The sequence below is a fragment of the Dromiciops gliroides genome, chromosome 2 (assembly GCF_019393635.1).
Source record: "Dromiciops gliroides isolate mDroGli1 chromosome 2, mDroGli1.pri, whole genome shotgun sequence".
In the NCBI taxonomy this organism is placed as follows: domain Eukaryota; kingdom Metazoa; phylum Chordata; class Mammalia; order Microbiotheria; family Microbiotheriidae; genus Dromiciops; species Dromiciops gliroides.
The window spans coordinates 87,037,791-87,065,688 of NC_057862.1; the positions used below are offsets into that span (position 1 = coordinate 87,037,791).

Consider the following 27,898-nt stretch of genomic DNA (forward strand, 5'->3'; position numbering starts at 1 on the left):
TCTCTGGAGCATAATTCTTTCTTTGGAGACTGCAGTTTTGAAGAGGTTTGCAGAGAGTGATCAACTTCTTTCTTGCTGGTTACATATTTCCAGCCTGGCTTTTCAAACTTGTCAGGAACTAAGAATTAATTCTCACTTAGACAGGGGAGAGAAATTAGTAGTCTTACTTGACTCCTTCTGCATATCAAGTAAGGTCAGTCTATGAACAAAGATCTACTTGATACCAAGTACATGAAATTACTTTAAAATTTATAATGTATCATAGAAACACAACAATCAATCTGATTAAAATAAAGACATTTTATATTAACATACTCTAATTTATATATTTTTAGTTAGTGATTGATGTCTTTTTTATCATGAATACTTAAAAAGTTAGCATTTCTAAACTGCAAAGGGCTTAGGTTATCACTTTGGAATTTTAGAAATAGAGACATAAATTTTACTTAGAAACACTAAATGAATAAATCTAACTTTATTTTTTTTCACTAAAATTGGTAACATCTGACTTGTCAAACCCCCAAAGAATATTTGTCAAATGCCAACAATGTGCAAGACACTGTGCACATTTATATTGAGGATATAAGGATGAGAACTATTGTCATTTTGACCCTCAAGGAACTTACTATATTGGGGGGGGGGAGGGAAAGGTGCAACAGATAAGGCATGAACACAAATATTTACATATATGTCTATTTATGTATATTACAAGGTAGAGTGTGATAGAAACACAAGAGGGTTCTGAAGTTCTGGGGAAATTTTAAAAGAATCACTTTGTAAAGAAATTGGAAAAAAAAAACTTTGCCGCTTAATTTCAAAACTGATTTTTGTGAAAATTGGAGAAATCACTGTAGCCTCCTCTGATTGACTCCTTTCTGTATCTCCAAAGGTCCTATAAATGCAGATCCCTCCTTTGCCGCTTCTATTTCTCCCTGGTCACTAGTATCTCGCTTGTTCCGACCCATGCAGCCCTTGTAGCATCGTGAAGAGTAGTCATCTGCCTTGCACACCACAACCTTACACTGTAGATAAACCACATTATAGTTGTCCAGGAAGTTGAAGGCGTTGAATTTGAACTGTGCCACATTCTTGTGGTGAGAGTCAAGGTTTGCATAGGAATTGTCCTTAATGCATCTATGGAAAAGAAAATGACCCATCTCATTAATTACTACATTATTGATGATAATGTCTAATATTTCTCTACCAGTTTAAGCTTTACAAAGTATTTTGGCCCCTCTACTCTAAAGCAGGCATCCATAGTCAAATCTATTCTACTGTGCCTGAATTGGCAGGAATACACTGCTGGTTATGTTCTGAGACAACCATATATATCTTCAGTTGTACCTGATGGCAAATGGCAGCCAGAGGTACATGGTGTGGTGTGGGCAATGGCGCTGTCCCCAGTTAGCAGCAGGTCTAGGAACTTCAGATTTCAGATGGTTTGAGCTATGATTGTGATAAATGCTTGGAATTTTGCTCATTATGGATCTGTACACATTTATCCCGTTAGAGGAAATGGAAACTTATATAAGCAGAGCCATAGTTAGGAGTTTTTGTGCTGAAGGCAAGTACCACAAATTGAACCCTGGGAAAGCTTTCTAGGAAGCCACTGTATAAAGATAGGCAAAGTAGACAGCATACCCCAGCTGGATATACACTAATTTCATATTTTAACAAATTAAATTTTGTTTTAGACAATTAGGTACTAAATCCTGTTGTTTATGCCGTTGAAGGATTTCAAGTACAGTTAGCAAGTTCTAAATTCGTCACACTGGGGTACAAAAATCTGGGATACAAAAATCTCAGTGACCCTGCCCTAATAAGGATCTCTCTCACTCTCTCTCTTTCATTCTCTCTTGCCCTCTCACTCTTTTGATCTCTCTCTTGTTCTCTTGTTGTTTATTATTATTATTATTTTTTTTTTTTTAGTGAGGCAATTGGGGTTAAGTGACTTGCCCAGGGTCACACAGCTAGTTAAGTGTTAAGTGTCTGAGGCCGGATTTGAACTCAGGAACTCCTGACTCTAGGGCCGGTGCTCTATCTACTGCGCCACCTAGCTGCCCCTTGTTCTCTTTCTCTCTTTTTCTCCCTCTCTTCCTCCCTGTCTCACCCTCTCCTTCTCTGTCTCACCCCCTCTTTCCCTCCTCCCTCTGACCCTTTATCTCCCTTTTCCTTTCTTTCCTCCCTCCCTCTATGTTTCCTTCCCACCCCTATTTCTTGGGAACTCAAAAAGGCATAAAAATCCTTAAATGATGCAAAGGGATCTTGGAAAAATCTAATTAGAATGCAGAATAAAGTTTGGGGTAGTAGAGCTTATCCTTACCCAAGAGAAGACACCTAAAGTCGAAATATGAACAATAGAGCTATAAAAGTTAAAAGAGGAGGAGTACGCATACTAGATTATTTGTATCAACGTGAGACTGTGAGAGCCGAAGTGATCAGGAACAGCCATTTAATGCACCTGTGATAGCCTCTTCATGAGGACCATAGGGATGATGACAGTGCTAATCTACCCGACTAAGGCTTTGTAAGTATTTTTTTGTGTCATTTAAAAAGTCATTGCTAAGCATAAAAAAGTACTGATTCCCCAAAGAAAGAAATGGTGTGTGCCCATCCTTAGATCATCAAGAAGAAAACTGTATTTTCCTTACCCTTGTTGGATTAAGACATACTTCACAGTTGAAAAATCATTGGCATCAGGAGAGGCCACACATGTGTCCACAAATAGCATTAGGTTTGGATCTGGGCTATGGAGTGTGGCTTGAAAGAAGACCTCTTTCCCTGGGCCATCGTGGTGAGATGTCATGGTCTCTGGAACCTGGAGTTCTGGTGACTCAATAAATGTTATGGATACATCATAGTTGGCAAACTGACTATCCTCCTCAGGGGTGTCAGTCACATGGATGATTTCAACTACTGGAGTTCGGTCTGTGTTGCACGTGAATTTCAGCTGAGGCACCCTGTGCTTTACAATGATGCGGCCTGAGTGCGCCCGGCTTCTTGTCCTGATTGTGTTGGAGTAACTGACAGAACCAAACTTGTCCTGCAAAAAATGACAACAACTAGTCACCAAAGCACAGGACCTCCTGGTCAATGATACTCCTTAACAAGGACCTCTTCTTCTTCTTTTTTTTAAGTGAGGCGATTGGGGTTAAGTGACTTGCCCAAGGTCACATAGCTAGTAAGCGTTAAATGTCTGAGGTCGGATTTGAACTCAGGTACTCCTGACTCCAGGGCTGGTGCTCTATCCACTATACCACCTAGCTGCCCCAACAAAGACCTCTTAAATGGAGATTAGATAAGACAAGCAACACATGGTAGTAGAAAAATGGTGAGATCCTTGTTTTATGAGACTATCACGGACTAAGGATTCTACCTTGACATGTCATGGTCTTGGCATAGCAATCATAGGTAGGGTTATGGCCCAGTCCTGCAGGTCTCACAGCCTATGAAGGAAAGGAATCTCTATGGGTTCATGACAAGGATTTTTCTAGGTTTGTAGGCTGAGGAGCTGTTGTGCAAGGTTTTACTTGGGGCTTGACATTTGAACTGATGCCACCAATGGTTGTCAACTCATATCTCCTATGGTGGTTAGGGAGGAGTTGCATGGAATCCTTGTTGATATTTCTCTAGCAGAAACACAATGCTCTTCCTCTGAGAATTTCCATCTCTTTCATGAACCAAATTCAGTTGTGAATCTCATGGGGCAGGTGACAAGCTAATTGGCTGATTTATCATACCTGTATTCAGTGGAACCTGCTTGGTTTGGTTCAGAGAATAATTGACTTAGAGCTAGAAGGAAACTCAGAGACCATTTTGTACAACTACCCCCCTCCCCCATCTTACAGATGAGAAAACTGAGGCTGATCATGGGTATGATCATTGGTTGGATCAGAATAGGAATCAGATAGCTCAGCAGCCCTAACTTATACTAGACCTTTATCGATCTCATTCTACTCCATCATTTAGTCCTTGCTCCATCCTCAGCTCAGCTCTAGTCTCAGCCTTTTTCTTAGCATCCACTCCAGTTCTGGTCCCCTTTGCCTCTGCTTCTGTCCTGATTTGTGTTCTTCCAAACCCAAGGTGACCTACATAGTGGTGAGCTTTGGAGGAGGTGTGGAGGATGGTTGGTTTAAGGAGAAACAGGGAAAAGTGGGGCTATTCACTTTCCCTTTTACAAAGTAAAAATCTTCATGAGCTTAACAATCAACACACATATTTAATGTGCAAAACCAAAACAGGAACCAGTGACCTTCTATAAAGTACAATTTGTTATGAAAAAGTACTTATTAAGCTTCACATAGCAAAAAACTCAGCTCTGATTATATAGCTTTCTGGACTTTTTTGTTTCTGTCTATGTATTTCTTTCTATGTATTTCTTTTTGGTGAGGCAATGAGGGTTAAATGACTTGCCCAGGGTCACACAGCTAGTAAGTGTCAAGTGTCTGAGGTCAGATTTGAACTCAGGTCCTTCTGAATCTAGGTCCAGTGCTCCATCCACTGCATCACCTAGCTGCCCCTTTCTATGTATTTTTAAAAAACATGTTTTATTAATATTCCTTTTCTTCCTCCCCCTCTTCCTTCCTTCTCTCCTTATTTCTTTCCTTTTCTTCTTCCCTTCCCTTCCTATCTTCCTTCCTTCCTACCTTCCTACCTCTTTATCCTCTTGGCCTCCACATGCTCAAGGGTGCCCTTTGAACACCAGTATTTTTTTAATTGTTTTCCCTTCATAGGCTGTGATTTTCAATTGTAATAATGGTACTTTGAAAATGCATCTTGGTGGATAGTGAAACTACCAATCCTGTGTCATTTACCACTTCACACTGTGACAGCCAAATGGCAAGGGGCCCTGCCCTATAGAAAGGGAAAAGGAGTATTTCATATTATAGAAATCATATTGAAAAACAGGTGTCCTAGTGTTTTCCTTCTTTACCAATCACACAATCTTTTAAAAAAAATGTTGCTTTAAATATCCATTGAATAAGATCCGTACCCCTTTGACCTTCCAGTCAATATCTTACCTGTCTGATTGTCCCACATTTGCCGAAAGGTATGTCAAATATAAGAAAGCGTCCTGCAATCTGTGGTCTGCATAACCTGTCATTCATGTGCACATTCCAGGGAGAGTAGCCTAGTTGCTGAAGGTAGCCTCGGTCAATGACAGCTTGGAATCGATCTGGGAAGCAAGAAAGCTGGGCTGGAAGGAGACGGAAACATATTTATAAAGGGCACCAGGTCACTGAACATGTGAGTTTTGAGAAGACTAGTTTATGCATATACTGTCAATGGGCAGCACCACATAAATGCTAAACCATTCCAGACCTAGCCCTACCAATAGAACAAATTGAAAGCCAGGGTCCCATGGACAATGCAGCATGCATCATCATTGTGTTAGAAAGACAGTGCATTTCACACCTAGAGGCCAAGTTGACAGAATCCCTCAACCTTTCAGTGAATCTCACTTTTATTCTGTTTGAGAAGCAGGGAGGAGTTGGAGAATATCACAAATCAGATATACCTAGGATCTTTTTTCTTCTCTACTAGCCCCTGAACCTCCACCTTCATCATGTGGGAAGGAATGAGGGTGAATAGCAGAGACACAGAAGCATGGTCTCTTCATGCAACTGTTCTTTTGGTTACTTGTCCCATTTGGGAGAATTTCAAACCCAGGATGATAAAATTATTTACTGTTTTCCTTGGGTACAACAGAACTGGTTAAACCTAGTTTTGGGGAAAAAGAATAAGACACTTTCACCTTTGCTGAAAGATCTTTGAAAAATATATCAGCTATCAATTCAAATAAGTGAATAAAGAGTCTTATCTAATTTAAGTCATTAAGTGCAAAGCTTACTGGGAATAGAAGACAAAATAGTAGGCAAAAGAGTAATTCTTAATTTGGGGTCCAAGCCCTCCTGTCCCAAGGATCTATGGATAGATTTCAGGGGGTCTTGGATAGGAATCCAATCCAATCCAATCCAACTGATTTTCTTTGTAATCCTATGTATTTTATATTATGCATTTTAAAACAATATTCTGGGAAGGGGCTCATAGGCTTTGTGTCATGGGGGCCATTACACAAAAAAGGTTAGGAATGTCTCATCCTATCAAGGTAGATGGAGTAAGTGGATTTACAGATGAGGTCATCATTTGAATTGCCTTCATTTTACATACTAAGTGGCTGAGGACTGAAGAAGGGAAATATTTTGAAGAAGGTCACACAGGCAATAAATCACAAAGCTAGGATTTGAACCCACATCCTTTGATTCCAAATTCAGTGTTTTTCAACTATAGCATGGTCAGTTTGGGAGACAGAACATCTCAGGAACAGGCAACATTGATTTTAGTGAAAGAATGAAATAGTTCAGACTGTTTTCATTTCTGTTTGTTTCTCTTTGTCCCAGAACTGACAGAGTTGTGGTTTCCAGAGAAATGGAAAAAATGGTACTAGCTGGTGGGTACTTTGTGTATATCAATCAACCAAAAAGCATTTATAAAGTACCTACCATGCGCTTGACCCCATGCTATTGTTGATGTTATGTCAATTTAGTTGTGTCTGACTCTTCATGACCCCATTTCTTGACAAAGGTACTGAAGTGGTTTGCTACTTCCTTTTCCAGCTCATTTTATAGATGAGTAACTGAGGCAAACAGGGTTAAATGACTTGCCTAGAGACACATAACTAGTAAGTGTCTGAGGTTAGATTTGTTTATTTATTTAAAAATATATTTTTTTATTTTTTTGCAGGGCAATGAGGGTTAAGTGACTTGCCCAGGGTCACACAGCTAGTAAGTGTCAAGTGTCTGAAGCCGGATTTGAACCCAGGTACTCCTGAATCCAGGGCCGGTGCTTTACCACTGTGCCATCTAGCTGCTGCCTCCTCTGAGGTTGGATTTGAACTCAGTTCCTCTTGACTCCAGAACTGGCATTCTATCCACTGTGCCAAAATAGTCCTTATCTTCAAGGGGTTTATTATCTTTCAAAATATACACGGTGCTATGGAATGTGGCAGCTCTGAATATGAAGCATTGCATAGTTCAAGTGGCTTCACTGAAGGTGTCTCCTCTCAAATTTTATCCTAATGCCAACAAACAAGGAGTAGGACCAGGAAATCATGAACAAAAGCAAGTACAACCACCTGGAAACCTGATGAGCATCTCCCTCAATATCTGAGATTTCCCAGCAGTAAGGAGGGTATTAAGGAAGGTACCTGGTAAAATTACAAGGTTGTGCCTTTGTGACCTGAAATTCCCCTAAGGGAACCACAAAAGATATCATCACTTTCTTTTTTTTTTTTCCCTTTTTTGGTGAGGCAATTGGGGTTAAGTGACTTGCCCAACATCACACAGCTAGTACATGTCAAATGTCTGAGGCCGGATTTTAACTCAGGTCCTCCTGAATCCAGGGCCAGTGCTTTATCCACTGCGCCATCTAGCTGCCCCTATCATCACTTTCTTTAATGGCTACTCTAATTGTGTAGATTTTTGTATTTAGAATTCTTTTATTCAATGTTCAAAGAACAGCTTACTCATAAATAAGGTGAAGTCCCATAGTTATCTTTTTGATTATGAGAGATTTCTCATTTCCCTTAGAATATTTAAATTACTTGTAGTTCTTTTGAAAAGGCATTTGGTTAGTAAAGATTTTTCTCAGATAACAGGGAAAGCTCAAACAGTGGTTTGGCAAGACATGTCTCACTACAAAAAGGAATGAGGAATAAGTCATTAATTACCATTTTGATTGGTTCCTCCACTTTCACTGGCATAGCCTGAAAATGTAATCAGATAAAAACAACAGTCAAGATAATGGCAAAGAATGACTATGGTGGACCTCAGTGTTAATTGACATGATTAATATTTTCATCAACTTTTACCAAGTTTTAATGGTTAACTTTTGATTCTCCCTCCCTTTATAGAGAATGATAGAATCTTCTACTTAGAATTAATCAACTCCATTTCCTATTGGATACCTGAATCTTTATAAAATTCCTGATAATCATTTAGGTAGCTAGTTACTAGTTGAACATCTTCAGTGATAGGGAGCTCAGGAGCTAGCTTTTCCATGTCTGGAGAACCTCATTTATACTGAGCTAAAATCTGTCTTGAATCAACTTGACCCTAATAATACCCTCTGGGGACAATCTTTTTTTTAAATTTGAATATAAGTATTTTATTATTTTCCAGTTACACGTAGAGATAGTTTGGGGGACAATCTTAATAAGTCTAAGCCTTTTTTTTTGACATGGTGGCCCTTCAAAGATTTGAAGCCAGCTACCTTGCTCCTCTGAGCCTCTTCTTCTCCATGCTAAAAATTCCCATTTCCTTCCATTTATACTTATGTGACAAGCCATCAAATTCCCCCAACATCATGGAAACCTACTTCTAAATTGGTTCCAGCCTGTTAATATTCCTTTTAAAATGTGTAACATGAAGTGGTTAAATCAATAAAATGATTAAAGCCTACTAATTCACGAATAATATGGCTACTTATGATTATAAATAAGTATAAAAATATTTATTTTCAAGATACCAGAATAAGATAACCATGGGGTACCTTGGAAACTTGAGTAAATACCACTTCATATAATAGATAATAAGTATAGAAGACTTGTTTTAAGAGGTACATAGGCTGAAAATATAATCTAAAAAAGTTTGACTAACGTGCTATGGATGATAACTTTATACTGACTAGTAAAGGGAAAACTAAGATTTTAGGGAGAGGTCTCTAATTTTTGGCAGTAATATCAGGGAGAACAACTATGTTCTTCCAAACAGAAATACCTTTCTATAACATCCATGGTATCCTTCCAGAGATAGAATAGTGGGCTGGACAAACCATGAGTATAAAATAGAATGGTAATTCTTCTTATGAGTATTGTTCTGCTTTTCTGTTCTTTTAATATGTCATTTTGAGAGATTATTTAGCATAAATTAGATATTCCTCCCACCTCCCAACTCTTGTGTAGTGGTCTAATAATCTCAATGTATTCTTTCAAATATGCTTCAGAATAGAAATCCTAAAATAAATTTTATCATTGACTTAGGGCCAGGTTATAAATTCAAAAGTCAAGGAGAGAAGCAAGGCTTAATAAGGATAATTTATGTGAAAAAATGTACAGTTACCTAAGTGGCTTCCCCACCTCCATTTGCTTAATTATTTCAATTTTACAATTATACTTGGTTGTGAGGACCTAGCCAAGATATGATTTTCTTGGGGTTTATGAATTTTGATCACAGATGTTTGGTGGGAAAAAATAAACCCCAAAGTGAGACTCATTCATTGTACCTAAAAAAGTGAGTCAATTTCATTCTCAAAGACCTTGAATGGCAAAGTCAGAAGGATTAAACTGGTTTTTATCTTTATCTTCAGTAGGATGACCTTTTACATACCGGCACAGATGACCCCTGCATCTTCCTGGTGTTTGCAGTTGTGGACGGCCCATCCTGAATGATGACATTGATCCAAAGAAGCCTCATTTCCTACACAGCGTACATCATCTAGTAATATATTTCCCACTCCTGCCCCAAAGTGTCCACGTCCAGGGGCTCCTACAGCCTTGCCACAGCCAAGCAGCCTGCAGACAACTCGTGCATTCTTTATGTTCCAATGGTCATCACACACGGTGCCCCATAGGCCCTTGTAACGGACTTCAATCCGACCCTCACACCGGTTCCCTCCATTCACAAGTCTGAGTGGCAAATCTTGAAAAGACCAAAGAAGGGTTCAAAGTGAGATGAAATCTTGGTTATTTATGTCTTCTTGTTTGATACTCTCATTCATTCAACATTAATGAACATTTATTGAGTGCCTATTATCTGTCTGATTTTTATATATATCAGGAAGAAAATAGAACCTGGAAGAGAGAACACAGGCCTGGACTTCAAATTCCCTGTTCTTTTCACTGCGCCTCTTTCCACAATATCTCTTCTATCATAGAGTTCAATGAATTTTCATCTCCTGAGGTCCATGTCATCTGCATATACCTTCTCTTCCCAATCTTGTTGCTATTGTCTAATCAACTCCATGTCATTTTTTTCCAATGGCTTTAATATTTGGCATTTGAGCTGGCCCTAGTAAGCTCCAGAAAAAGCTGATGAAGAAGGAAATTCTTTCTGCTGACCTAAGTACTATAATTACCATCCCACTTCCCTTTTCCTTTTCCACAGCTAAATTTTTAAAAAAAAAAATTTGTTTTGTACCTTATGTTTTGCCTTGCTGACTATCCACTATTTCCTCAACTCCCTTTTTACTGGGGTTCCATCCCTACTAATGACTTCCCAAGTGTGAAATCCAAAGCTACCCTTTCAGCGTTCATTCTCTCTGACATTGAGGTGTAATGGTTTAATGAATGAGGTGCTGCGCTTAGAGGTAGGAAGATCTGGCTCATATTTCTCCTATGAAACTAGCTGTGTGACCCTGGCAAATCACTTAAATGCTGTGTGACTTGGGCAACTCCTTAGTACTTCCCTACTAAATTATAGTTGTCTGTCCTCTGTGGGGGGAAGGTCTCATTCTGAGAGTTCCCTAAACTGAAAAAAAAAATGGCAGATTCTTTGCCTATCCTCCTTGATACTGTGAAGAGTCACACTAGTGTAGTGAATTGGACTTTGTCATTGGAACTAGGAATGCCTGGGTTCAAGTATGATCTCTGACATGTAGTGGTTGTGTTACCTAGAGCAAGTCACTTGATCTTTCCAGTGCTCAGTGAAATTTTGGAAGAATATTAATTGCAGAAAAGTCAGCTTGCTTTGGTAAAGTGAATTTCCCCACCCAGAAGTTTCTTATACCCATGAAATCACAGTTCCATCTATCCCTAGGCACTATCATATATGATAATGTGGAACATCCTCCTTCTTTGGTTTTCTGAGATATCATGCTTATTGGATTCTACTTTGACCTCTCTAATCATCCCTCCTCCGTAACTTGACTAGTTCTTCATCTTCTTCCTAACCCCTTCATGTTGTTGTCATTGAGCTGTTTTCAGTCATGTCTGACTCTTCATGACCTCATTTGAGGTTTGCTTGGCAAGGATACTGGAGTGGTTTGCTGTTCCTTTCTCCAGCTCATTTTACAGACAAGGAAACTAAGGCAAACAGGGTGAAGTGACTTGCTCAGAGTCATACAGCTAGTAAATGTGTAAGGCCAGATGAATCTTCCTGACTCCAGGCCTGGTATTCTACTGTGCCACCTAGCCACCCAACCCCTTCAAAGGTTTAGCTTTGTATTACTCTATATTCTTTCCTTTGGAAATTCATACCGTAGCTTAAAATATTACATCTAGGCAGATGATTTCCAGGGCCTATTATAACTCTTCTCTGCTAGTATCTCTAGCCCTATGACATCAAAAGCATCCTGGGTGTAGAGACCTAGCACTATCTCAACTTTACATTTCTCCTACACACAACTTAATAAATATCAGTTTTATAATACAAGTTCATTCAAATATTAAACAGAGGAGGTAGAATTCAAATCTAGCTCTTCAGACACCGAAAGCTGTGTTATTTCTGCTACACCCCACTGCTTCCTTCTAACACACTACCTCTATTTGGTGTTATCTTGGAAACCAGAGACCAGTGCTTGTTAGAGTTGTATGTAAAAAGGGAATCCATAGGTCAGGCAGCTCAACATCACATCATTCCTGTTGTGACGTGGCATACAGATATGTTCATTCTATCAGCTGGAAGTAAGTGAATAGAGGAATAAAGTAATGAAGGAGGGAAGGAAGGAAGGAGAATGAAAAGAAGGAGAGAGAAGAATGAATTGGAAAGAGGGAGGGAAGGAAGGAGGGAGAGACACAGGAAGGGAAGGAAGGAGGAACAGGAAGAGGGAGTGAAAGAGGCAAAGAGACAGAAGGAAGGGTGGAAAGAGGAAAGGAAGAAAGGAGGGAAGGAAGGAGGGAGGGAATAAAGGTATGGAGAAAGGAAGGGGAAAGGAAGGGAGGAAGGGAAGGGGGGAGAGGAGGAAAGAAATATATATATATTTTTTACCAGGTGTAGGGGCTGTTTCTACTTCAGTGGGAGCTGTCAATGTAAGAAATAAAATCAAACATTAAAGAACTGATTTTGAGCAGATCTTCACAGCCATTATAATGCTCAAGTAATCCTGTTCCATCTCATCTTTTCTAGCAGATTTCCCCTTCTATCATCTCTACTCTTTCACTTATCTTCAATTTCTCCATGTCTTCCAGCTGTTTCTTTACTGCCTAAAAACATGCCCATATCTCCCCCATGTACCCCAAACTTTGGCTGATCCATACTACCTGCTATCATCCCACAAAACTTCTTGAGAAGGTTGTTTACCATGGATGGCTTCTCTCACTCTATTTATTGAGGAAGGGGATGGGAGTATTCCAGGAATAGGGAATGGTTGGAATAGAGATACTGAGGTGGGGGAAGAGGGTTTTGTTTTAGTTTGGTAAGTGTGATGGAGAGTAGGATAAATTATTTTATCAATAGGCAGAAAGCATTACCAGGTAAAGGTACTTCTGTTGACATTGAAGGTGTAACTGGAAAAAAAAAAGATGGAGAATTAAGTATTCTCTCCCCAAACTCAATACTTAAAAAAAGCTTAAAAAGTTTGCTTCAAGGGTTTTACAGTATTGCTGAAATAGGCATTAAATGTGCGAGATCTGCAAGCAAAATAAAACAGAAACATTTTTTTTTACATAGCTGATTAGTGAATTTGAATGCTTATTATATGGATTAAATGAGGACACCTGGAAATTGGCATTAAGCCTTTCTTCCCTCAATATAAAGGGGCCTTATAAAAGGGTTCCACTCTATTTTGTCAAGGTCAAATGGGTTGGACTGCAAACCATGAGTTGGAGGCAGAGGATTGAGGAAAGAAAGGCTGGTGTTATGCTTCTTCCCAAAATACTCTTCAAGACATACTTTCCATAGGAATAGGAGACATTAGTGGGTTGACACTTGACTGTGTCAATCATATTTCCTTGTAAGAAAGTCCCAAGTCTCCTTGTATTGATATTGTTCTAGGCACAAAAAATAGCCCAAGCCCTCTCAGTGACACTGAAAACTATGTCTTCACATAGAAGATGCTGAGAATATTTGTTGTGTTGAGTTGAAAGGAAAACCCATAAGGATTCGTTAAAAACCAGTAAAGGAGGGGGCGGCTAGGTGGCGCAGTGGATAAAGCACCAGCCCTGGATTCAGGAGGACCTGAGTCCAAATCCGGCCTCAGATACTTGACACTTACTAGCTGTGTGACCCTGGACAAGTCACTTAACCCCCATTGCCCTGCAAAAAAAACAAAAACAACCCCCCCCCCAAAAAAAAAAACCAGTAAAGGAGGCATAGATCACTTTGGCCACAGTTGCAAAAATGGAAAAAAGAAAAAGATCAAATTTAAATGGTGATTAAAAAAACAGACCTTTTTATTAAATTTGCTTACCACTTACTATATAGCAATGCTGGGTACTAAAAGAATAAAATACTTGGACATTATATGGTGGAGATCTCATATTCCATGGGTGATTATTATGCCAACTTGGATAGAACATCTAATCCAAGGATTCTTAATCTTATTGTGTTTCATGGCCCCTCTGGTAGGCTGGTGAAAAATACAGAAGTTTACAGACTCCTTTTCCGAATAATGTTTTGGAATGTATAATATAATATACAGAGGATTACAAAGAAAATTACCTTGAAATAGTTATCAAAAATGTATATGTTTACATGAACTTTATATATGTATATGTGTATATAAAAATATATGTATAAATAAATATAAATTATATATATAAAAGTTCATGGACTCAGGTTAAAGAACTTCTTATGTAGGTCAAATCATATCTTCACCAACAGGGCTACATATAGAAAAAACCTGATACTGAAAAGAAAGAATCTTAGTTGGTGCATTAGCAAACCTAATTCTATGACCAACTAATGTGGCTATGTTATTTCATCCCTCTGGGGCCCAGTTTCTTTGTCAGGTGAAATGGTGAGGCTAGATAAGGTCCCTTCCAATTCAGGTATTATACTTTGTCTTATGCTGTAAGACAAGTCTAAGGGAGAGCCCCAAAGCCATTCTTTCTTTCTTTCTTTTTTTTTGGGCAGGGAAATGAGGGTTAAGTGACTTGCCCAGGGCCATCCAGGTAGTAAGTGTCAAGTGTCTGAGGCTGGATTTTAACTCAGGTCCTCATGAATCCAGGGCCAGTGCTCTATCCACTGCGCCACCTAGCTGCTCCCCCCACTCTTTCTTTATACAGGTATTTGTCTTTCCCCATTATTAGACTTGGAAAGGGTTATACTCTACTTAAGGACATAATTAAGGTAAGTGACATAGGGCTGGTGGACATTGATCTAAAAGAAAAAGAAGAGGCATAGAAGGAATTTGGAGGAAGTGAGGTGCTAGATGCTTCCAACAATTAATCTTAAGTTATCAGTGACATTTACTCCATATGTTAAACAACAACAATAACAGCCAGCCCCTCAAACAAACCAAAATCAAATCAAAATCCATTCTCACCATGCTCTCTCATCAGAATGGAGATACATAAAAAGCTCCAGACACATAAAACATTTGTTACCTCAATGACTTACATTGGATAGGAAAGTCAGTGACATTATTTAAAAAATGAATATAAGTAACAAAGAGATTTACCAGTGGAGGGGGTTACTTCTGTTGGGGTTGAAGCTGTAATTGAAAAAGAGAGAACCAGGCTGAAATATCAGTTGGGGAAAAGACAAAAACCTGAACATTTTAGTTCCTACAGACATTTGCACTGGAGCCAAAATATTCACTGTTAGATTACAGTTATCCTTTCCACACTGAGACTTTCTCCATTGCAGCTTTGATAAATCATTCCTCAGCAAAAGAAATGAAATGGGAAATTTGGGGGAACTTTGTGGAAGTGGTGGATGACATGCAAAGACCAGCAGATGACAGAAAAAGTTTAGAAACTTAGAAATGCATAAAATATATATATTGTATAATATCAACACATTTTCTTTTTTAATACCATAATAACCCAGACTTCTTATTTGGTATGAGGGGAGGGCCAAAAAAAATTTCAGGCCGATTTTCCAGATCCAGGTGGCCCCTAACCCCATGATGTGGAAGGGATCACTGGAATATAACAGGAATATTTCAGCTACCAAATAAAACACAGTTAATTCCTTGCAAGGCACAATTCACTGCTACATGGATCTGGATACATTATGAAGGGTAAATCATGACTTCAGAGGCCAAGCTCCAGAGGAGAAAAAGCCTGCTATGGTCCAGGCTGTCCCCAGAGCCTTAGTGCATTATTAGGCTTTAATAACTCAGAGAGGCATAAAACTATACTGACTTTTGGGACCTCCTGGCATGTCCTGGCCATATGACCCTGGGCAAGTCATGTAGCTTCTTAGTACTCTTGGCAATGCTCTGAAACTCTAAGTTGCCAAGAAGGGGCTCATCTGTATTGATAGAGGGAGTTTCTTTTTCAGGGCATTCCTATGCTATGGAAATCACACATTCAGCCCCTGCAGTATAAGATCCAGATGGTGGGTGCTGCTTGTTTAGGTTTCTACCTTCTTTATATCACTAGGGGGCTCCAGTGTACTTCAAAAGGAGAGTTCATTTTACTAATTTATTACTAATAAATTGGGCATTAGGCTGAGAGCATTACCGGATGAAGGCATCGATTCTGTTGAAGATGAAGTTGTGTCTGTGCATAAAAGAAAAACAAACAAACAAAACCCAACATCAATCTTTAAAACTGGGGGCGGGGGCAGCTAGGTGGCGCAGTGGATAAAGCACTGGCCCTGGATTCAGGAGGACCTGAGTTCAAATCTGACTTCAGACCCGTGACACTTACTAGCTGTGTGACCCTGGACAAGTCACTTAACCCTCATTGCTCCGCAACCCCCCCCCCCCAAACGAACAAACAAAAAACCCAACAACAAAAAAACAAAAACAAAACAAAAGTAGGGGAGGGGGCAGCTAGGTGGTGCAGTAGATAAAGCACCCGCCCTGGATTCAGAAGGACCTGAGTTCAAATCCGACCACAGATACTTGACACTAGTTGCGTGACTCTGGGCAAATCACTTAACCCTCATTTCCCTGAAAAAAAAAAAACCTAGGGGAAAAAGAGCTTTAAAGTCTGTTCTTCATTTAGGATGCTAGTTTACCAGATATATAAGGAAAACAACAAAGTTGGTCCGAGTTCCCTTAGTCACTGGTGTTACACCATCCCAGGGAGGTGTTGGTCTGCTGCCTCTTCAATGCTGAGCATCTTCATGCACAGAAAAATCTTTACCTTTGTAACCAGCCTCTATCATAATACCTTGCCTTAGCATTATATATTTTGTGATGCTCCTCATCCCAAAGCAATACAATTTGACTTGACCATTAAAGTCAAAATGCAAAGAACAGTGAAATGCAAGGGAATCTTTAAAAAGGAAAGTCAATTATTTCTGGATAAAACTAAAACCAATTCTAAATGGAAATGAGAAAATCTATGAGATACAAATCAGACTGAAATGATTGGCCAGTTTAGTGAAGTAAGTAGCCAGTTCAGTAAACCAAGCAATTATTTTATTTTTTTCAGCAATTCCATCAACAAAGCTGGTTGAACTGATTGGAGCTTTACATTATTCAGGTAATTGCTGAGGTGGATCCATTTGTAATTCTTTAATTAGGGAAGGTGCGGGGGGAGGGGGGATGTATTTATAAATTCAGGTGAACAGAGACATATATATCTAAAAGGAAAGATTCCTGAAGATTCAGAGTATGATGTTTTATAGATTATAAGTCCTGACACAACAGCTGTGTGACTACAGACAAATCACTATCTCTCAGGGCCCTAGGCAACCCTCTAAAATTATACTGTTAACAAATGAATTCCCAATCTACATTGATGAAATTATAGATTCCCAGGGTCCCTAATCTCTCTTCTCCCCACAAAAAAGAATTTGAGACAATTGTTGAATGACTGAATAAGACGAAAGTATAGTATACCAAAAGGAACTCTCAATTTTGTTACAATTATCCATTGCATTGAAATCATCAATAGAGGAAAGACCAAAAATAAGAAAAGGAAAGTAATGTCAAAATGCAGTGACTGGTAGGTAGTCCACACACACACATAATACATCAATAATGGGAGCTTTAAAAGTCCTACTTCAAGAAAATCCATGAAGAGATAAAAACTAATTTCTGGTCCCTTCTTAGAAACATATATGCTAATCTATAGTAATTCATACATGCAACATCACAGAGGAGTGAAGCTACTCCACAGAAGTGTATTCTCCAGATTACTGAAATTCATTCACACATATCTTTATAACCCTAACCCTTTTAAATATTACAGTTCTAGTTTCAGTTTCACAGACAATTAAACCCACTAAGGAGGGAGTTTCCTCCCTAGGAATCCCCTTGTGATGAATGAATTCATATGGTCATCCATCTATCTATCTATCTATCTATCTATCTATCTATCTATCTATCTATCTATCTATCTATCTATCTATCTATCTATCTATAATTTATCTTTGACAGGTAGGTGGCACAGTGGATAGAGTGCCAGGTCTGGAATCGGGAAGATCTGAGTTAAAATCTTACCTCAGACACTTACTAGTTGTGTGACCCTAGGCAAGTCACCTAATCCTGTTTGCTTCAGTTTCCTTATCTATAACATGAACTGGAGAAGGAAATAACAAACCATTTCAGTATCTTTGCCAAGAAAACCCTAAATGGGTTCATGAAGAGTCAGACATAACTGAAATGACTAAACGACAAAAATCCAAATATCTAGAGAGAGACACAGAAGGTAAATTATAGCTAGTTTTATAAAGCTATAAATTGTAGAGCAGGAGGCAATTCATGATTTGTATACCTATGTCTTTATCTGTGTGTATATATATATTATATATACTCACATATACACATACATTAAACATTACAGATTGCCTCCTGCTCTGCAATTTATCATCTTAGAATGCTTCCTGGGACAATTAAGTCATTAAGAGGTTAAATGACTTCTCCAAGGTCATACAGTTAGTATGTGTTAGAGGTGGCATTTAAATCTAGATCTTCTGACTCTGAGGTCTGTTCCCTACCTATTATACAGTGCTTCCTCTCAACTCCTTATATACTAAATTGTTTTATTTTCTGTCTTTTTAATATTTTGGATACAAAAAGAGAATTGGTCTCATCTACTCATAACTTGGGCATTAAGCTGAGAGCATTAACTAGTGGTGTCAATCCTGTTGAAGATGAAGTTGGGTTTGTGTATAAAGGAAAAAACATGGTAACATCGAACTTAAAACCTAGTAGAAAGAGAGCTTTAACATCTGTTTTCATTTAGAAATTACCCATGTTTGTTAAAGGATGGTAGATTATGAAAAAATGAAAGTGGGCCCAAGTTCTCTCTGCCAGTGCTGTTGGATTATCCCAGTGATATCCCTGGTCTGCTACCTCTTTTCATCAATTGATCCACTGATATTTTTGATGGAAATCTTCCTAAAATGTATTACACATTTCCCAGATTTCTTAACTAAGTACAAGAAAGGGGCTAGACCTATAGGGTTTATTAGTATTGGGAAGGAATTCCTTCCATCAATATTTAAAAGGCTTAGGGTTACATAGGTATATGTGAATTAAGGCAAATTGGCCTCTTCCCTGCAAATTACAGTATTAGAAAATGGTCTGGAGCACTGATTAAGTGATTTGCCCAGGTTTACATGGCCAGTATGCTTTAGAGACAGGACTAGAATCCAGGTGCTCCTGGCTTTGAGCCCAGCTCTTTATCCACTTAATTATGCTGCCTCCCTTAACTAAGGCTGCTAAATGCAAATGAACATCCTTTTGATGGCTTTCGGCCACTGTTTTATTTTATGTTATTTATTCATTTATTTATTTATCCATTTATTTATTTGCTAATTTATTTATTTATTTTTAGTAAGGCAACTGGTGTTAAGTGACTTGCCTAGGGTCACACAGCTAGTAAGTGTTAAGTGTCTGAGGCCAGATTTGAACTCAGGTCCTCCTGACTCCAGGGCTGGTACTCTATCCACTGCGCCACCTAGCTGCCCCTGCTTTGGGTCATTGTTATGAACATCACTTATATGTCCACAAAATTCAGAAGCCATGAAAAGTGAGGTGTTCCTGTTCTTCCTATCATAGATTGGTCTCCATAGAAGCATACTCATTAGAAGTCCAATCACAGAGAGTTAAAAGAACACTTCTATAAATCACAAGAAAAATTTACCCGATGTGGGGCTCATATCTATTGTTGAAGTGGAACTGGTGGGTAACAACAATAACAAATATTAAATTTATATGAAAATATACTCCTTGTCTAAAGAAAGGTTTAAATTCTGCAGACTTTCAGGTTCTTGTGGAAAATAACTGAAAAAATCATTTAGCTCACAGAATTTTGCTCATGTTATCCAATATAATATCCTCATCCCCCTCCCTACTCCCTCAAATGTCATTAGGCCAAGAGCACAAGTCAGGAGGACATACGATCAAGTTGTGTCTTTGGCGGAATCAGAGGTATGGAACACAATGGGAAGATTTGGCAGGAGAGACTATTGAACTTGGTGTGGTGAAGAACTGAGCTCAATCTCCCCTTCAGTTGCTAACACCTAATGTCTCTGAAACTGTTTTCTTATCTATAAAATGGTGATAAGATCACCCCCCTGACAGATAATATGTGTGAAGTGCTTTGTAAATTTTAAAGTGCTATATAAAAATAATTATTATTCTGATTTATTTGAACCCTGAAATGGGTGGTATAGTGGATAGAATATTGAACCTGGAGTCAGGAAGACCCGAGTTAAAATTCTATCTCACACACTAAGTGTGTGACCCCAGGCAAGTCACTCAACCTTTGCCAACTTTAGTGTCCTCATCTGTAAACTGGGAAGAGTAACAGCATTTATCTCCCAGTCTTATTTTACAATAAATCTCAATGAGATAAAGTGCTTTGCAAACTTTTAATATCTAGGAAAAAGGGAATGCAGGCCTGAACTGGAGCGGGGGCCACATGAACAGAGAAAAGGGGACACATGCGGAGATGAAACTGTTCAGTTTCCCAATTGGTAAAAAGTGGATAATTCACAGGGTCGTTGTGATGAAATAATGCATGTCAGTGGACTTTTACTTAAGGCAGGGAATAAATGTCCACTATTCTTATAAGCACAGATCATTCTCCGTTCCTTGGTTTCCATTATTTGCTTTTACACAATTGTGGAGAAATAGGAAACTATGTGAATTGTTTCTTTCACATAGCAGGTGCTCAATCAATAGTAACTACCTTGATTTTATATCCATATTCCATAATATAAGAAGTGGAGTGGGAGGGGCAGCTAGGTGGCGCAGTGGATAGAGCACTGGCCCTGGATTCAGGAGGACCTGAGTTCAAATCCGGCCTCAGACACTTAACACTTACTAGCTGTGTGACCCTGGGCAAGTCACTTAACCCCAATTGCCTCACCAAAAAAATAACATAAAACAAAAGAAGTGGAGTGGGGAGAAAATCCTCCAAACACTACTTAAAAGGGTACTTCTGTGATTGGTGCTAAAATTCCAAAAAATAAAAATTTTACAAAAGGAAAAAAATCCATACTTAAGTCTTTTGGGGGGTAAATAGAAAGTTTTAGAGTCATATTTTCATTTACCAGGCTTATACTTTGGTTAGTGAGAGCCAAATTGATATAGTGAGTAAGGAGCTGGCCTTGAAGACCTGGGGGTTCAGGTCCTGTCTTTGATGCCTAATGACTGTGGCACCATGCACAAAAATATTTTAGTGCTCCAGGCAATTTTCTCAGGTTCTAGGTTGTCCATGAGGAAAGGAACATTATGCATAGAGGGGTTTCTATGTCAAGGAAATTATAGGTCTCATTGCTATCCTTATCCCTATACTTCATTCATATGAAATATCCTAATACTTTACAGTATTCACAAACACAAGATATTGACTTTTGAAATGGAAAACCTGGAAATTGGCAAGTTTTTCATCAATGAAATTGAAATAGAGGCAGAAATACTAAGACCAACAATTATTCTTGTGGGTTTTTTTGGTGGGGGACAGGGCAATGAGGGTTAAGTGACTTGCCCAGGGTCACACAGCTAGTAAGTGTCAAGTGTCTGAGGCCAGATAACTCAGGTTCTCCTGAATCCAGGGCCGGTACTTTATCCACTGTGCCACCTAGCTGCCCCCCAACAATTATTATTGTTTATAAAACAGCATAATATCTCTTATATTTTGTTAAAAAAGGCAATTTTGTTGACTTGAATAATTTAAAATAATAGTAAAATTATTATGATTATAGCTAATATTTATATAGTACTTACTATGTTCCAGACACTGTGCTCAATGCTTTATGATCTTTCTATCATTTGATCCTTACAACAACTCTATTATTATCTACATTTTATAGATGAAGCAAGAGGCAAACAGAGGTTAATGGACTTGTCTAAGGTCACACAGCTAGTAAGTGTCTGAGGCTGGATTTGAACTGAGGTCTTCCTGAAGCAAGGCACTCTGTTGCACCAGCTAGCCACTTCAAAATTTTGATAGAATACAACTTGGCACCGTAAGTCTCCATGGTTCTGGAAGAATTGAAGCTGTTACTATTATAAAATGTACATTTCCCTGGAGACATGGAAACTGGAATTTTCTAAAATTCATTTAAACAAACAATTCAATGGTTTAGTGGAAAGTTAAAGCCAGCCACTAAACTTGTTTAGGACTTATTTATATTTAAATGATTTCAATGCAAAATGTATCCTAGTACTTTTAATGTCTCTGACTTAGTCATCATGAAAATTCTTTTTTTATTTACTCATTCCTCATCCCTCATATAATCATAGGTAGTGTTGACTCTATTCTCATGGAACTTGGCTTAATTTCATAAGTCTATCCAGATTTCCCAGTTTTCCTCATTAATCCTCATGCATGTAAACTCCATTCTATGATTCACACGTATAGAGAACAAAGCAATTGTACGGATCATCGGCATTCCAGGAAGTAAGAATCCAGTAATTAAAATAATTACCAGGTGAAGTCACTTCTTCTGTGGTTGAATCTGAAAATGTAAAAATATGGCATAGGTCAAACCTAAATCCTATCTTTATTGAAATTAAAAAAGTTTATATTGTATTTTAATTATATTTTAATTTACAAGGCTTTATTTCTGTTTTATTAAGCACTGACACAGCATGGAGTAGAGGCCTTGGAGTCAGGAAGACCTGTCCCTGGCACATATTGACCCATCACACACACTGGCTGTGTGTGACTCTCAGCAGGTCACAACCTCTCTGTGTTCTATATAGTCAACTCTAAGACTGTAAGTTGCAGTTGCCCTACATTGGAGGAGAGAAGTTTACTTATCTGGGAGGTTCCTTTACCAGTGAAATCACAGACCTAGTCCCTATCCTTAATTTCAGACACTAGATGTTAGCTTTTAAAATGGAAAAGGAAGAAATGCTTATTAAAAGAAAACAAAACATGAATAAGAAATATTAAATTAGGCTCAGTACTTTTTTTTCTTTTCTTTCTTTTTTTTTTTTGAGGCAATTGGGGTTAAGTGACTTGCCCAGGGTCACATGGTAAGTAAGTGAGATCAGATTTGAACTCAGGTCCTCCTGACTCCAGGGCCGGTGCTCTATCCACTGCACCACCTAGCTGCCTCGGCTCAGTACTTTTTTTTTTTGTTTGTTTGTTTTTGTTTGTTTTTTTTTTTTGTGTGTGCGGGGCAATGGGGGTTAAGTGACTTGCCCAGGGTCACACAGCTAGTGGCTCAGTACTTTTAAAAAAATTTTACCATAGCCATTTATCATAGACTTTTAGAATATCTGGAGAAAATATTTCCAGCTTGGCAAATTACAAACTGAAATGTGAGTTTAAATTTTGCACTCATGGATTATGGTAGAACTTTATAGGCAGCCAGATGGTGCGGTGCATAAAGTGCCTGGCCTAGAGTCAGAAGATTCATCTTCCTGAGTTCGAATTTGGCCTTAGATACTTACTAGCTGTGTGACCTTGGGCAAGTCACTTTACCCTGTTTGCCTTTGTTTCCTCATCTATAAAATGGGCTGGAGAAGGAAATGGCAAATCACTCCAGTGTCTTTGCTAGGAAAACCCCAAATGGGGTCATGAAGGGTCAAGCACATCTGAAAACATCTAAACAACAATAAAAAGAACTTTATGTTGGGGGGAGTTCTATGCCTTATAGAATTTTTGCCCCCCCCAAGTATTCTGGCCTAAAAAAATAAATGCAAGATGCAATTAGGCGAATTAATGGATGATAGATCCATAGTGGAAATATCAGTAAATCAAAGGAATTAAGGGTTTCTGGGGATCATTCCCAATTTTTTTCTTTGTCAGGGAGAACCACTACCAAGTTCCACAAGACATCCCTAGTTGTTATGAGGGACTCAAAGGACCAGACACTATTGTGTTACTTGTTAAGCCCTATAACAACTGAGAGTTGATTGATGTATTCCCTGGCTGTGGCAACCCACTACCAAGTTGGATCAGTCTACTGGAAATAAGCCTCCCCGTTTTTAGCTAGACGGGTCCTCAGAAAGCTAGCATTGCCAATCATGAGGATGTTGCTTCCTGTCATTTCTTTTTTTTGTTTTACCTTTTCATAAGATGCAAGTGAGCAGCAGGAAGCGGGGAAAGTTCAGGTAAGCTAGTAGTTAGGCTAAATAAAAACACTTCAGTCTGAAAACATAGTTTTCCAGAATTTGAAGGGACTAGGAAGATTATTGATTCTAATGCCCTTATTTTAAAGATGATTCCAAGGCTAAGAAAGATGAAGTTTTGTTGTTGTTCAGTGGGCCTAACTCTTCATGATCCAGTTTGGGGTGTTCCTGGCAAAGATACTGGAGTGGTTTACCATTTCCTTCTTCAGCTCACTTTCCAGATGAGAAAACTGAAGCAAACAGGGTGAAGTGACTTGCCTAGGGTCATATAGATACTAAGTGTCTGAGTCTAGATTTGAACTCAGGTCTTCCTGACTCCAGGCCTGGCTCTCTGTCCACCCCACCACCTCGCCTCACAGAAGAATGGGGAGACTTTTCTGATGTTACACTGGCAGTTAATGGAAGAATTGGTCTTTTGACCCCCATTTTAATACTCTTTCCATCAAAGCTCATAAAATCATCAAGGGTATGGGACAGGACTTGTTTATTAAATTCTCAAATATCAAAATTAGGTGTTTACCTTCTGAAACTTGGAAGAGGCAAGTTTATGAGAGATAAAGAGAATAATAGAGCATTTAACACTTTCACAGACTTGTTTTTTATATAGTGGTAAGGAAATGGAGAAATTCTGTAGTTCACAGAGAACAGATATTCAGTAAATACTGGCTTATATAATATAAATTAGACATAAATACCATTCTTTTTCTTTTCTTTTTTTTTGGTGAGGCAATTGGGGTTAAGTGACTTGCCCAGGGTCACACAGCTAGTAAGTGTCAAGTGTCTGAGGCTGGATTTGAACTCAGATCCTCCTGACTCCAGGGCTAGTGCTCTATCCACTGTGCCACCTAGCTGCCCCAATACTATTCCTTTTCAATAATCATATATTCTGTGACATGTTTGCATTTCATAAAACAAGAGAATAGCAAAAAAAACCCCCCACAATTACCAGATAATGTCACTTCTGTGATTGATGCTGAAATAGCAAAAAATCAGTGTAAATAAAATCTATATCCAATATTTTGAGCTATGTTTTCTCTTATGAGGCATACATTTTGGTAACACTAAGCAAAGGCGTAAAGTGTTGGTTTTCAAAATTGATGAGTTTTTTCTCAAATGAAATTATGAAACTGATAAATACTGAGTAAGAAATTTTCTTATTTATTTATGAAAAGTTATAAGATCTCTTGTATCTGAATGATGAATAAAAATGGCAGAAATCCAGTTAGAAACTAGAAGGCTGTCTAAATCATACAGCCATAGAATGATGTCAAACAGCCGAAGTAATAATAGTACACCAGGGTGGATAGCATGGATGATGGATGATGACAGATTTCAAGAAAATTCATTTCAGCCAATTGTTTCCAACTTCTCACCCACCAGAACTGCAAATGAGGATTAGAATGGTCATATATTCATTATTCATCAATTCTCATTTTGTTACATCTTTTGATCAATAGGTAAGTGAGTAGTAGGAAGCAGGGGAGGCACAAAATACCCACAAATTAAATTGACTGGAAAAAAAGAAACAATTTAGCCTGGAAAATCCCAGAATATCAGAGCAGTAAGATACCTTAGAATTCATCTGCACCAACTCTTTCATATTATAGATGTGGGAATTGAGGCCCAGGAAAATGGAATAGCTTGTCCAAGGTCCCACAGCTAAACAATGGCCTAACTGAGACTTGAACCCATTTCTTGATTCTTATTCCAGAGCTCTTTCCATCAAAGTTTATAAAATAATGAGAGGTATGAGAAAAGCAACATGGACTTGTGCATCCAATTCCAGAATATCAGAATTAGGGATTAGCTTCTGAAGCTGAGAAGGTCCAAATTTATGAGAGATGAAAGAAAGCTAAATATTTAACATGATTCCTGAGACTTGCTCGTACAAAATAGTGGGAGAGATAATATGTACTCAGTGCCTTACAGACAGCAAGTATTCAATAAATATTGATTGATTTAATTTGAATTAGGCATAAACACCATTCCATATGAATAAATAAGGCTTATCTACATTCCACAAAGCAAAAAAGTTTTAAAAAATGTTACCAGGAGAAGTATTCACTTCTGTGCTTGATGCTGAAATGACAAAAGGAAATAGAAATAAAATCTATATCTCCAGGGAACAGGAGGTTGAAGGTTTGTGTAGTTTTCATTTATACAATATATGTTTCAGATATATTCAGAATGGGCATAAATAAAACAGAAAATAAGGAGAAGTTTTTTCTTAAATGAAACTGTAAAAAAAGAAATAGAGAAATCTCAAGGCAGAAAGTTTTCTTGTTTAATTATAAAATATCATCACAGATTATCATGACTTTGACAAACCACTGAAAATATTCCAAGCTGTGGAATAACACAATTGGAAGTAGTGATAATTTTCTAGTTTAGCACTAATAACACATAAAGAAGTGCTTTGATACTCTGGTTTAAGACTCATGGAAAATAAGTATACTCAAGATGGAATTAGGTAACTTTACAGATGACAGATCCATAGTGGAGACAACCTTAAGTGAAGGGGGCTAATGTTGACTGCAGAACCTTCTTACATTTTCTTTTTTTGTCATGGAAGGCAGATACTATATTTTGTTTTATTTTAATTAATTAATTTTTTTTGAGGGGCAATGAGGGTTAAGTAACTTGCCCACTATCACATAGCTAGTAAGTATCAAGTGTGCGAGGCCGGATTTCAATTCAGGTCCTCCTGAATCCAGGGCCAGTGTTTTATCCACTGCATCACCTAGCTGCCCTGATACTATATTTTATTATAAAATAATCCTTGGTGTTATTTTGAGGGATTGAACTAAATGGACCGCAAGCTTGCGTGACACTTAATGGTCTTTATGCAATAAAGTTGATTGAGGGATTCTTTGGTCATAACAATTCAAAACCACATGGTAAGCCTGCTGGAGACAAGCCACTCTATCCTTAGTTTGCCTGGTCCTGTAACAGAAGATATCATCTATTGCACATATTGTACCTTCATATCACTTCCTATCTTGTTATACTTAAAAAAAATTTTTTTTTGGGGGGGTGAGGCAATTGGGGTTAAGTGACTTGCCCAGGGTCACACAGCTAGTAAGTGTCAAGTATCTGAGGCTGTATTTGAACTCAGGTCCTCCTGACTCCAGGGCTGGTGCTCTCTATCCACTGTGCCATCTAGTTGCCCCAGCCCCTATACTTTTTTATAGAAGTTTGACTGTGAGCAGGGAGAAAGAGAAATCTGAATAAGCCACAAATTAGATAAACTGAACAGAACTCTTTGATCTGAAAATCCTAGCATACCTGAGACAAAAGACACCCTATTGCCAATCTACTCTATCAATCAGTGAACAAAAATGAATAAAGCACCTCCTATGTGTCAGGTGGTAGGGATACAAATAAAAAGAATGAAATGGTTCCCACTCTTGAGGAGATAATATTGGAATGGTGTATAATAGGTACAAACAGAATAATTACAAAGAGAATTTATATATATATATATAAACATAAGGTAGCTTGGGGAGTGAGATACTGTGGGGGATGAACAAAGGATTTGTGAAAAAGGTGGGACTTGGCCACTTACATCTTCGAGAAAGAGAGGAATAACATGAGTTGGAGATAGGGAGAAAGTGCATTTTAGGAATAGGAGACGTCCAGTGTAAAGTCATGGAAATAGGAGATGCAGAACTGTGAGTGAAAAACCAAAAGAAGGTCAATATAGTTGGATCGCAGAGTATGGAAAAAAGAGTTATACAAAATGATCCTGGAGAAATAGGATGGGGTCAGGTTGGGAAAGGCTTTAAAAGATTTTTTATTCTATAGGAACTACTAGACTTGATTGAGTAGGGGACTGACATGATCAGATCTATGCTTAAGGAAAATCACTTTGACATCTGTGTGAAAGATAGATTGGATTGGAGAACTAACTAGGAAGCTATTACAATAATCTGGGAAAAACATGAACTAGAGTGGTGATTGTATGAAGGGAGAGAAGCAGTCAGATAGGAGAAATGTTGAGGATTGCAGAAATCTCTAGATTTTGCAAAATGATTTATGGCTTGGGTATTCAGTAAGATTGAGATGGCCATGTGATGCACTGGATAGAGTGCCAGGCCTGGAGTCAGGAAGACCTGAGTTCAAATCGGGCCTCAGATACTAGGTATGTGACCTTGGGCAAGTAAGTCACTTGACCCTGTTTGCCTCAGTTTCTTCATCTGTAAAGATGAGCTAAAAAAGAGCTGGAGAAGGAAATGGTGAGCCA

The 27,898-nt window shown here is 38.4% G+C and overlaps 1 protein-coding gene across 1 annotated transcript in view; it reads right to left on the reverse strand.

The window, feature by feature from the left end:
* Positions 1-845: 845 nt before the first annotated feature.
* LOC122738329 (deleted in malignant brain tumors 1 protein-like) overlaps positions 846-27,898 on the reverse strand; it is a 146,609-nt gene continuing 119,556 nt past the window's right edge. The window contains 6 exon segments of the mRNA XM_043980376.1: positions 846-1,134; positions 2,652-3,043; positions 5,022-5,197; positions 5,689-5,721; positions 9,387-9,698; positions 11,985-12,017. Coding sequence (XP_043836311.1) covers positions 846-1,134; positions 2,652-3,043; positions 5,022-5,197; positions 5,689-5,721; positions 9,387-9,698; positions 11,985-12,017 — 1,235 coding nt within the window.